The sequence below is a fragment of the Taudactylus pleione genome, unplaced genomic scaffold (assembly GCF_031769625.1).
Source record: "Taudactylus pleione unplaced genomic scaffold, aTauple2 ptg000465l, whole genome shotgun sequence".
NCBI classification, from domain to species: domain Eukaryota; kingdom Metazoa; phylum Chordata; class Amphibia; order Anura; family Myobatrachidae; genus Taudactylus; species Taudactylus pleione.
The window spans coordinates 408,836-421,950 of NW_028284867.1; the positions used below are offsets into that span (position 1 = coordinate 408,836).

The 13,115-nt window shown below is 45.2% G+C and overlaps 1 protein-coding gene across 1 annotated transcript in view; it reads left to right on the forward strand.

Moving 5' to 3' along the window:
• Nucleotides 1–13,115, forward strand: part of DENND2A (DENN domain containing 2A) — a 128,245-nt gene that overhangs the window by 62,994 nt on the left and 52,136 nt on the right. The window contains exons 2-3 of the mRNA XM_088448780.1: nt 5,746–5,844; nt 10,062–11,177. Coding sequence (XP_088304906.1) covers nt 5,759–5,844; nt 10,062–11,177 — 1,202 coding nt within the window. The 5' untranslated portion in view covers nt 5,746–5,758. The remainder of the gene's footprint in view (nt 1–5,745; nt 5,845–10,061; nt 11,178–13,115) is intronic.

The window sequence follows — 13,115 nt, forward strand, 5'->3', positions numbered from 1 at the left end:
CCCAGAAAAACGGGACTGTCCCGCTAAATGCGGGACAGTTGGGAGGTATGCGTATGCTCCTTCAGAATGCGTATGGACTGTATATATGCACTATAGGGGGTACATTTACTAAAGTGAGAGTTTTTAGAAGTGAGGTTTAAAAGTGATGTTGCCCATAGCAACCAATCAGATTCTAGCTATTATCTTCTAGAATGTACTAGTTAAATGTTAAGTAGCATCTGATTGGTTGCTATGGGCAACATAACTTTTAAAACTCACTTCTAAAAACTCTCACTTTACTAAATTTACCCCTGTGAGTCATGAGACTGGGGTCCCTTCATATTTAGTAATGAGATACTGCATTCCCAAAACGTAGTAATAAAGCTGTAAACATTCAATGTGTGCATTCTGAGGCCTTGACAAGTAAACATCTCCTCATAGAACAATATCAGCTCCTCACATTCTCCACCCCCAACCGGCTCCGTCTCACTTCCATCCCGCAGTTTTCCTTCTGTCGTCCTCTCTTTATTGGGGATTCTGTAGAATTTAGACACTAATCCTGAAATTCTGAAGAAAAGTGAAGCTCTGATTCAGGCGGTTACATAACAGCCAGAACTTGTAAGGACGCAGCGAAGCGGCACAATTGAGGACTTAGCGGTGCCGTGGAACGCCGTACAGCCCGAAGCCAGGGCTTCACTACAGTTATGGCCTGCAACGCTTAATTGGGCGGAACAGTGCTACATTGGAAGACAAGGATGGATTTGGCAGAGGGCTGTGCTCAGCCTCAGCTGGAAGCTGAGGTTACGAGGTTTTCTATACTGTAACTGGAGCAGATTTTGTGTGTTTTATTAGTGGTTAGTAGTGTAGTTCATTTCTTGTTTTTTTTTTCCTCTCGGGTCATTGGGTCATGCTACCAGCAATGCTGTTTGCTAAAAATCATGCTAAAGTTTCACGTAAATACGCTATCTGTGGTACATGGGTGAGGGTAGGCATGCTTTGCCCGTAGGATGTTGCAGAATTCTTTGGGGTATATTTACTAAGCTGCGGGTTTTTAGAAGTGGAGATGTTGCCCATAGCGACCAATCAGATTCTAGCTATTATCTTTAGAAGGTGCTAGATAAATGTTAAGTAGAATCTGATTGGTTGCCATGGGCAACATCTCCACTTCTAAAAACCCACACCTTAGTAAATATACCCATTTAGGTGTACTTGCTAGTGTGGAGCTACAGACATTTCATTTGTGGCTGAACCATGGGCCTGATTAAGAGACGGTCGCAGCTACTGTGCGAATAAATGTAAAAGCAGCCGGAGGCGTCTGTAGTTGAAAGACACCCACCGCGGGCACTTGTGATTCTCGTCTGCATCGGAAGACTCAGCACCGGATCATCTGCGTGAACATCGGTCATCTGAGTAACCCCAGGCTACTCAGGATGGCCGTGTAGTTCATGCTTCCGTGGCCAGAGAATTTGCGTCCGAGGACGCAGGCACTGGCCTCGACACGCCCAGAAAACGGAGCCGACACTCCCCCATCCTCAAATGGCCGCAGCCTGTACATAATCTTGCGGTTTAGGGGACACTGCATTCGTCTTCGCAGCCACAGATTTGCACATGCGCTGTACAGATCGCCCAACATCGGAGTCTTACATAAACCATGGGGTTTGCGTACAACCATGAATCAGTCCCTATATACGCATATGTGTAGGTATCATTTACTTGCACTCACTTAATAATGCTTAGTAATGCTTTTTATTGCTGTCATAGGGCCTAATTCAGCAAAGTATTCAGGAATCTGTGCATGCGCCAGACCCGTAAATCTACTTTCCCGAGTCTGCAATTCATAGCTCGCAGTTCGGGCAGCAGACTATCAGTGATTGACAGTCTCCTGCCGATTTGGGGCGAGGAGGGGGTGACGAGTCGTCGCTGTTGTGTGGGAGTGATGAGGCTCGGACCTCCGTGGGCTGACGGAGATTTCCTGGCCTCTTTTTGGTGTCTGCGGCGGCAGGCTTGCGTGGCACCATGTGTCACTTATCCGGCTGATGGGATCGCAGATGATTGCATTCTAGAATTCGGATCTATAATGCATGCAGGAGGCATGACGCCTCCTTCTGCGTTACCATATTAGAGCTGTCGCAGCTGCTACCATGTTAACAGCTGTGATGGAATATCCGTCTAAGGGCCGTATTCAATTTGAGGTGAAAAGTCAGTTTTCGCGTGATTTTGGCGGAAACTTTTCGCCGATGACGTCATTTTCACCTGTTTGACTTTTACCTCTCATTCAATTTGAAAGACTTTCCGCCTAGGCGGAAAGTCCATGCAATGTAATAGGCGTAAAAGTTTCGCCTATGAGTGGGAGGCGGAAAAAAGTGCAGAATTGAGGTTTTGGGGTGCAACATTGCGGGAACCCCCGTGCAGCCTTCAGACAGTCCCCCAAAGGTAAACTGTGTCAAAAATAAAAAATAAAAACACTCAAGGACACCCCAAAAAATTACTTTGAAAAAGGAGGCGAAAAAAAAAATGTTGGGGTAGAAAGTTAAAAACTAGCGAACTTGACTCCAGGGGGGTCCCCAATTATGCCCCAGATGTTTTTTTTATTGCAAGGGCTTGCGGAAGATGGATTTTTCACAATTTGTTTCAACTTCACTTTGGCAAATTTTAAATATGCTGACCCCCATTTTCAAGTACCCCAAATTTGCTGGGATAACTTATTTTCTGGAAAAAAAATCCAAAATACTATTCTGCATCACGTATGGAAAAACGCTATTTAGCAGCTATTGAGCCCGTTTAAAAACACCAAATACCTTCAACAAGCCAAATCAGGGGGTACCATAGGGAACCCCCATGTCAGAACATCATTTGGGGGGTGTCAGGCTGATTTCCCCAAAACTGACAGTACTTTCCGCCTGTTCAAGTTTCGCCAGGTCCCTTTTTCGCGTACTCCCATATTGAATATGGGGTACAGCTGGGATGGCCGCGATACTTTTCCGCCTGCAAAACAGGCAAAGTAGGCGGAAAGTCCGGTCCGCCAAAAAATATTGCGGCTTGGCTCATATTGAATACGTCTCCAAGGCTGAATCAGGACCTTAGACAACGGATCCCTAACAGATGTCACTGGCGGTGTACTCTCCATGCGTTTCTCTTTAGAACACAATGCAAGTACTTCTTGAAAAAGCGCTCATCTGGTCCAGCCATAAAGTTAATACTGTAAATGAGTGAATCCTAAGGGTGAGCTAAAGCTTTACCTTTCCCTTCCTACATGTAAAGAACGTAAATCTACTTTGCCTGATTTCAAGATCCTATTTTATTTGCTATTATTTTTACTTGCTGTAAGGACTCCTTTTATACATGGTGGCAAACTTTGATCTGGGAGATCCTGGAGGCATTTAGCAGCGGAAGGCGGGGCCACTATGACACGATTCACAGCGAAACGCGTCATGTACCAGCACTACCTAGGATCTTGGGAGCTTAGGTAACCCTCTCTCAAACCTGTCCACTTCGTCAATGAGTCACATGATGCTGCTCCGCAAAACACGTCATCACAAAACAGCGTCAAGTACTTCATTGCCGTAGTGGACAGGATTGAGAGAGGGACACCTATTCTCCTACCATCCTAAGAAATCTCCCTGAAATTTGGAAGTCTCTCAGACATTCCACGAGAGATTATACTCGCAGGCATGGATTTAAATGATGTCTAAAATAATAAAGGTAAAAACAGCCCAATATATTGTGTGTGTAACAAGAATACTGCGCAAAGGTAGGTCTATGAAAAAAAAAAACATTCCATTTATTCACATTACATAGGTAAGCAATAAGCATAAAATGAAATAAAATCAATATTAAAGCTAGCATTCAATAAAAAGATGTATTATGTATCAGAGTCTCGGTGCTGAGAATAAATGTATTGAAAGTCACTGGTTAGCTTGTTGTTTTTACCTGACCTGCAGGTAGGTTATAATTACCAAGTGTTATATCATGTCCAAATGCAGCATTTCATACCCTTCACACAGGTGGGTTCCAGGGGTGTCAGATTCTTCCTGCAGCTCTGCGCAGTCCCACTGGGGTAATTCCTATATCCCTGTGTCTTCAGAAGGTAGAGTTAATTAGGACCAGAGTAGAGAGTCATTTGATTTAAATCCAAATGAACCAGTGTAATCTTGTGCAAAAAGTCCAAGGTCTGTATCAAGGGTCCGTCTAACGCGTTTCTCTGTTCTCTATAACTTCGTTAGACCTACCTTTGTGCAGTATTCTTGTTACACACACAATATATAGCGCTGTAGGCTTCTTTTCTCACACGACCTCTGATTTCCTGAACAACAGCACTAATATTGTAGATATATAGGGGCCTATTCATCATCGAAAACCGTACGGCCTCCGATGATGAAGTATTAAACTCGCTGCGAGGGATACTTTGTACCTGAGCAATTCATCCTTACTTCGGTGAGGGGACAATTGCTCCGAAAAGCAGCTGTCCCCTCGGTTAGTATCGCAGCTACAGAAGTAGCTGCGTTACTTACCTCCTCCCCGTCGGCGCGGCTACGCATGCATGCAGCCACCGGGGAGGTGGTGGAGGGATCTGCTCTGATCCCTCTTCGCATCCCCGGAACTCCTTCCTATAAGAAGGAGCGGGGATCCCAGAACAAGCCCTGTTTGAAATTGGCGCTTGTTCTCGGGAAAGCAAACTCTGAAAACTTTCAGTTTTCGGAGTTTGCTGAATACCAAGGGGGTCCTATCGGACCCCTGATGATAAATGGCTTGGTAACTTAAATGTGGGCTATTTATCGTTTGATGAATAGGCTCCATAGTGGTTGATTTGATATTGTAATATGAACTAAACGGGATATACACCCAAGTCTTACTATAGTGCACTATACTGAAGTGGAACAGAAAGAGCAGTCTTGTTGGTGTTTATATATGGATTTAAATGATAAAGTTCCACAAGGCCACTTTCTCTGGGTCACCACAGAATCTTAGGACTCAGTGGTCACAAACCCCACTAAAATTAATCTGTATACATGAATCGATGGAAGTAATTCAGACCGTGGGTAAATGTTTGCAATGTGTAAATGATTATAACGTGCACAACAAGCACAGTTGCATCCCTATACCCCTGGACTGGAGCCTATTTGGCCTTTTCACAAATCCAAGCTTCTCTGGTGTGACCTCATTAAAGATGTCTTCATAGGTTGTATGAGCAGGGCAGTGCTCCCAGAATCCCTCACTGCAAGGCCTGGGTGAGGCGTTCTACATGCTTCATAAAAAAAAGAAATTGTGTTTTTTGCATAATATTTCATGGCAACTATTGTAATCATTATACAAGCGGGATATATTGCATTTCACAATGTTTTTAATCTTGGAAATTTTCATTTGATTCACCCATTCTGTTTTTTTGGCTGCCTCTTTACATTTGAAAACAACTATGGTTCGCACATTAAAATATGTTTTAGGCCACCCCATCCCTCTTTTTCTTTCTGCGCTTCTGTCTCTTTCTTTCCTTCCCTTAACGCACGGAGTTTTTTGCATCCTTTTTATCTTTATCAGTACTATGAGGATTTCTTGATTTGAATTATTTTGAGATTGTTCTGTATGTTTTTGCTATATGTTTTTATATTAGGTTGTCTCCGCACTCCTTTTGCACACGTAAACTGTGATATTTATAGCTAAAATATTGTCTTGTTTCTTGGTTTAATATAAACCAATAAAAAACTAATTTGCACTAAAATATGTTTTAGGCCATTGAGATAATAACGTGAGGCTTTTGTTGTGTTGTAGGGGAGCGGATCCAATGTCACATGCTGACACAATGACTGTGAGACGGGCAGCGGAGGTGACCAGGAATCAGTATCGCGCTGTACACCAGTCTAGCCGCAGGTAAGGACCGGTAATTATTGCAGCAATGGGGGTGGGAACTATGAAGGGGCTTTGTGTTCTCAGCCGTGGGCGTCGAAGTGGTATGAAGGGACAGGATACAGGCGTTCAGAACATAGGTGCTGGAATCCCGACACCTGTCAGAATCCCGGTGCCAGCATCTGAACCGCCGGCATCCCGAAGGTAAGTTGCTGGGTTGGAGGGAGGGTTAGGCACTAGGAGAGGTTTAGGGTTAGGCACTAAGGGGGGAGGGTTAGGATTAGGGTGCGGGGAGAGGGAGGTTAGGTTTAGGCACTAGGGGGAAGGCTAGGGTCAGGCACCGGGGAGAAAGAGTTAGGGGAGGGAGAGAGGGAGGGAGGGTTAGCCACTAGGGGAGGTTTAGGGTTAGGCACTAAGGGGGGAGGGTTAGGATTAGGGTGCGGGGAGAGGGAGGTTAGGTTTAGGCACTAGGGGGGAAGCTAGGGTCAGGCACCGGGGAGGAAGAGTTAGGGTAGGGAGAGAGGGAGGGCTGGAATACTGATCGACAAGAGGGACGGTTAGAATACTGACTGACAAGTGTCGGTATTCTAACCCTGCCGGGATGCTGACTTCGGTATTCTGACCGCCGAGATCCCGACCACCGGTATTTCGTACCCATCCCGTAGGTACGAGTACAAGTAAACAGTAACAGTTCTGATGAGAAATTGTTTGCACCAAGTTATTTTAATGGGTTTTCTGCACTGAAAATGATAGTTATTCTATTGTAATGCCTGAAGGTAACTGGGAGCTTACTCACCGTCCTGTCCTCCAGTTCTCTCCTATCCCGTGTTCCCAGTCGTCTTCTTTTAGCGGCTTTTATTTTTCTCCAAGCACCCAATGGAATTTCCTTAGAAGAACGCAGTTCGCAGTTGGTAACGTTGGGAGATTGCAAAAAGAACATTTATAATTTTATTGGGCTTTTCAAATAGGAGCTACAAGCATAAAGGAAGTAAGGGCTCAAAGTAATTAGATTTTGTGTTCTTGCATACATCCAGGTATTTTTCTTGAGGTAATCAGGATGACTTGAGCGTGCAGCTGATAGTTATCCCCAGTATTATTTCGCCACCTTCGCCTGTTTTGGATGCGAAAACTTTTTGTGTGCGCTCCCGATTTACTCCGTATTCAATTGACAAACAGGAGAAAACGGGACCCGGCCAATGTGAACTAGGCGGGGTACAGAGTGATTACCCCAAGTGCATGATGAATTGGGGTAATCACTCTGTACCCCAGAAAAAGATGGGCTGACTTCGGAAATCATTGTGGTAGTTTAGTATTAGCCCTAATTGAACTAGTTAGGGTACTTAAGTGGTGGTAATTGCTCGCTACAGTATTAGTGTCTCGGTAAAAGTGTTGCAGAATGGCATAAAGCAGTACTTTTGGAGCAAATAAGTAGTGCCATCAAATTTGGGGTGCTTGAAAATGGGTACTACCTTATTTTAATGTCTGTAAAGTGAAATGTTAGAAAAAATGTAATTCCTCCATCATACAAGCTCCTGCAATTCAAAAAACACTTGGCCCCTTCTTAGAGCACCCACAGAAGCTTATTTCGCTAGTTTTTGAAGTTGTCCCCCCACTTTTTTCATTTTCGCCCCAAATTTCTAAGATTTTTTTTGGGGTGTTCCTGGAATTTTGTATTTTTTTTCAGGTGAATTGTCATTTGTGGGGGGGGGTGTACCAAGGGTTTTGAATGGTTTCCCAACATCTGCACCCCAAAATTCGATTTTACACTTTTTTTACCTGCTATTCTGTAGAGAAAAAGTATCGCCTATTTCAGTGCCTTGACTTTTGGCATAGGCGAAAACGGACTGGAATTGAATATAGAGATACATTTTCAGGCAAATTTTAGCTGAAAACTGGGCGAAAACGGCTTTTCGCTCCTAATTGAATACGGCCCATAGAAGGGAAAGTGCTGACGTATTTCAATAGGCGCAGAGACGCGTTTTAGTAACTGTTTCACACAAATGATTAACTGCATAAACTGGGCAGGACACCCTCCCTCAGTGAGGCATTTGCCAATGTATTAATTGAAATTTAGATTTCAATTAGTATTAACATGTCCAATGACTTGTCTATCAACAGGTTTAGTCTCGCCCATTTTGAGGCAGGGTGAGGTTGGCATAAGGTTGTATAACTGGGAAATCACCAGGCCACAGATCTATTTACAGGAATTGCACTTTATTACACTTTAGTTATTCACAGCGTCACAAATCAAAGGTAATTAATCTTTCACTGGACTCAAAATAAAATGATAACTTATCCTGACCTATATTTTAGGTTCTTTCCTTTCAGTTTTTTTATTTTATTTAAATCACTGTGCCAGGATATAAAAAGTTTGGTAATTACCATGTTCCTTGATTTGTTTCTTTAGACTGTTATTATTTATAATGCTGCACAGTTTCCGCAGTTACATATAACTGCCATGACAACCACAGTCACAAGGCACATTATGTAGTGAGCAGAAGTCTTTTTAACACCCCCCTGAGCTCTGTCTGCTCTCTGCTCTTTCTCTCCACTCTGCGGGTGGACGCAGTCGAGTAGCGGCTGCATCATTATGTTAATGCAGCGGCTGATGGAAATCCTTCTCAGTCCAAGTACACACTATCAGCGGGCCATCGGCTGCACCATTGGGCATTGCACCTATGGCAGACCCAGAATGTCCGAGGGACCATGGTCACTGGTGTCAGTGGTCATCGGCACCTTTAGACGCAGTCGCTCTCACAGACATGCCTGTGACCACCGCACTTGATAGCCCCCCCATTAGTTACCACCTAGATAAGTCCATCCTAATTACATAGCTCTCCATACAATTTCAAACTGCGTCCCCCGGCGATAACCATCAGGATGCATGCGCAAAAACAGCTTTCCCTGTGTCCAACTCAGAATTGCTCCCTCTGTCTTCATATGCTGAGAGTGTGAGTGTGTTAATGCAGCTAGCAGCCCAAACTTGTCTATCCTCCAGAGAGATTTTGAAAAGGAGATAATGATTTATAGAAGGACAGACAAACATCATTAAAGAATAATTAATGAAACACAGAAAACATTTAAATGCTACAGGACAAAGCAGGAGAGGAGCAATATAGAGGTTGGACCAAGGCCTATCTACTAAAGCCGCTGCTCTTCAGGGCAATTTGTTGTTAGTTTAGTTCACAAAGAAAACTAAAGCGATAAGACAAACACCTCTCTCTAACCGAACTAGTCCCTGGCAGACTGAGCTTGTGGCAAAGGGATTACAAGCCATGTATTTGTGTCCAAGACCATACTGCTCCGCCCCTACCCTCCACCGCTGTTGCGGCTTGTGGTTTCTTGACCTCACCAAGTCAGGGTTTTGACTTTTTTTTTTTTCCATTGTGCATGGAGAATTGGGAGCCAGGAGATGTGAGAGTTCAATGTGGCTTCACTTGGTCTGACTGACTGCTGACTCACACACTAAAGAGCTGAACGATTGAGGATGCTCCATGTGATTTCCTCTTCTTCTCTGCAAACTGTGGTTCCTCTCCGCTGTCCTAACTGCAGGAAGTGATAAAAGTGGATGTTTGCGAAGTTCATTAACCCTTTAATCTGAGTCCCTAACCAACTGCTCAAGTGGTTAAACGAGGACATTTACATACCAAATAAAGACACATAATTATATACTGAAGGCTGAATTAAATAGTTGGAGTATTTATATATAATACTATATGGATGTTCGACGTTACAATGTCACAACAAGGGCGTGGAGCCACTGGCACCAGGGGAGAACCTGAGTTCCTGGACGCTGAGAAGAAGCAGCATTAGATCACCATGGCAACCACCAGTCTCGATGGCCATGGTCATCGCTGATAAAACTCCTCTTCCGGGGCCAGGAAATCTGCTTCAGAAGATGCAGATCCTGGCCTTGGCGCTCCCACAAAATGGAGGTGATGCGCCTCCGTTTTGGGCAACCGTCGACGCCCCTTTTCCGCCCTCAGACGACAGCAGCCTGTCAACCAGGCTGCGGCGTCCAGGGCACTGCAATCGGGGTCGCAGTGGCTTTGCAGCACATGCGCACTACGGCCTCGGCGCATGCCATTGGGTTTGCGTACAAGTCTAGATCAGGCCTCTTAGTTGTTCCAGCAGACCTTGTTTAGCTATTTTCGATCAGTGATGTCAGAAAAATTAGCACAGTTCACCTAGTAAATTTATATGACACTAAATACAATATTCTTTGTGTCTCTTTACCCCAGGGTGACGCCTGCCGGTAAAGAAAACTCTGGGACTTGGAGAAAACTTGAACCCCCTCAGCTCCTCTTGAATATAACAAATCAAGCTCTAAAGAAACTTCTCCCAATAAAATATAATCCAGAACTTTTCCCGGAAAAAAGTCCCCTGAAAAGCCTGGAAAACCAGCCAGAAGATTACGATACAAAAGGATTTTGGCAGAACATGCTCAGTAACAAAATGATCCTAAATGACCCAGTGATGGAGCTGAACGTGAAGGACCCAGGACTCATCCTTAAGAAGCAGCTGGAGAACACCAAGACTTCTCTGTCGCCCCAAAAGATCGCACTGAAGAAGACATCAAGCATTAAAGATAAGATATCTGTCTTTGAAGGCAAGAAAGAGATGCAGTCCCCAATACTCAACAGGAAGGAGCCCGCACAGGTGAAGAGGCAGGATTCCTTCGGCACCTCTTTCGGTGACACGAATGTTGACGACGGGAAAATCCACCAGAAAGGTGGCATCAAACGAATGTTCAGCTGGGAAATGGACAGCAAGGACGTTGACCGGAAAGACTTTATAACAGTCGAGAAAAAGGCAGAGAAAGAGACTAACCCGGCTGCAGAAAGGCTCCAGGAGCAAGTTCTAAGCACAAAGAAGGACCAGACAACGGTGTTGAGTCAGGTCAAGAGGTTTGAACGTTCATTGAAGGACGGTCCAACGGAGGGCCTGCCGCAATTGCCAGGGACCTATTACTCGCCGCAGTGTTTGTTGGACTCAGAGAACCAGGAGAACAGAGTGGGCTCAAAGTTAAAATGGGGGTCAGACCCTGAGCACGCAGAACCGATATTTGGCCGGGTGGGGGAGGGGAGAAGATCTAGAAGGACAAGCAATGCAGAGAACGTGTATACGGAACCTGGCGCCCCCGAGAAGAAGCTGCCTATAAACCCCTTACCCAAACCTAGAAGGACTTTCCGTCATGAAGGGGAGGTGGGCCCAGAGAAAACAGGTCTACGGAGAATGAATAGGGACTTGCCTCCACTTCCGTGTATACCTCCACCTCCTCTCCCCACATCTCCACCACCATCAGCTGTCAGCAGAAGACTTTGGAATAGCAGACACAGAAATAACGGAGACCATAGGTACTTTTATTTTACTGTCTTATTTACTGATGTGGTGTGATACTGACATGGAAAGGAAATGAAACATAATTTTTATTGTCAGAAATATATATTGGGTCAATTCAATATGTTCTGGGCTCATTGCCTCTTGTTTAGGCTATTTATCCTACACTATCAGTGGCTATTGTTATAGTTTTCAGTGGGTGATGTCCAAGTCTGGGCCTGATTCAGAGCCGATTGTAAGCGGCCGCTCGTTCGCTCCGAGCGATGTTCGCACAACTACGCATGCATATGGGTCGTAATGCGCATGCGCCAACCAGTCTTTGCGGTTGGAAATCGAGCGCTCGCAAAATAGCGAGTGCCTGCTAATTTGAGTGACAGGATGAGGCGTGTGGGTGGTAACAGGGGAGGTGCTTGAAAACGGGGAGTGGAGATCTGAACGCAGGCATGCCAAACGGTCAAAAAGGACGTTTTAAGGGTGTGCATAATTAACAAAGCAGCGTCATCGACCACGTCACTTGGTTGTTTCTTAGCCTGAACTGTTCGCATGATTGCCGTAGGAAAATCCAACCACAAGCACTGCGAGCAGTTCAGACGCCTTTCGATGTACTCGATTAACCTAAGAAATTGCGGAGGTGATGTATAATGCGAGCGGCCAGGGGGGCGTCTTTACAAAATAGCGAGCGCATGTTTCGTTTGCTCGCTTAGACATAGAGGCGTCAATAGACCGCAAAGAGTGAGCGCTCAATTTAAATAGCCGGCCCCTTTTTCTGAACGAGCGAGCGCAAATAGCGTCCGGCTCTAAATCAGGCCCTCTGTCCACAATGGGGCTAATTCACAGTTGTGGGCTGCTACAACCTCATTAGCGATTTTTGCCGTCGTCGCATAAGCTAGTAAAGCCCTTCCCCTGGGCGTACCAGCGTGCATCTGAATGTGCAAGGGCTGGGGGTGCCTCCTTTGTGCGCCACCATTGGACGCATAATTGAAGCTTGCACCGCGAGGTGCAGATTCTCCATCACTGTATGGCCTCTAATGTGAGCGAATTCACAATCAGTAATGCGACATAACGCGCCTATAAGTCAGTGTATCTTGCCGCATGAATAGCCACCTCCCAACCATCGCTCAGCACATTTACAATACATTTCTCAGACCGTGTGTCTTAACCGATACTCGCGACTCTGTGCGCTCCCACTGCGGTACGCACGCATGCACTGTGCGACTTTGTAGCTACTCAGACGCATGCGCAGCGGAAAAACATTGACCATTTGCGTGAATATCAGAATCGAGCCCAGTGTGCGGTTTTTTCATGCTTTGAGAAAGACGCGGATCCATTAATATTAATGGCATTTTCCCCAATACACCTGAAGTGATGATCTTTCTTACATTCAGCTGGACTCCAATAACTGAATTGAGTGGAGTTCTGCAAACAGCGGCCTCCATCTCACTTCATGGACATTTGTGCAATACAACGCTATTTGACACTAAGGGATCTATGTACTAAGCCGTGGAGAGAAATAAAGTAGACGGAGATAAAATTCCAAACCAGTCAGCTCCTAACTGCCATGTTACAGGTTGTGTTTGAAAAATGACAGTTAGGAGCTGATTGGTTGGTACTTTATCTCCAAGGCTTAGTATATAGGGCCTGATTCATTACGGATCACAACTGCGATCGCGGCTGCGATTACGTACGCAGTCTCACTGCGATAATATGCTAATCCATTGCGATCGCTATGCCATCGCAGGACTACATAGGGAAGCCCCCCTTACCTTACACACATCCGTAATGTTAAGCAAGACCGCAAAACCATCGGTAACAGTGAGTACCATCAGAGCCTCATGCACACTTGCACAAGGTCAGACCTTACTCAGATATAGCTAACCTTCCAGTACGCGTTTTGCCGCCCTCCCTGTCACCTCCCACAAACGGCACATCCTGTCAATCACTCAGCGATGGGTCTG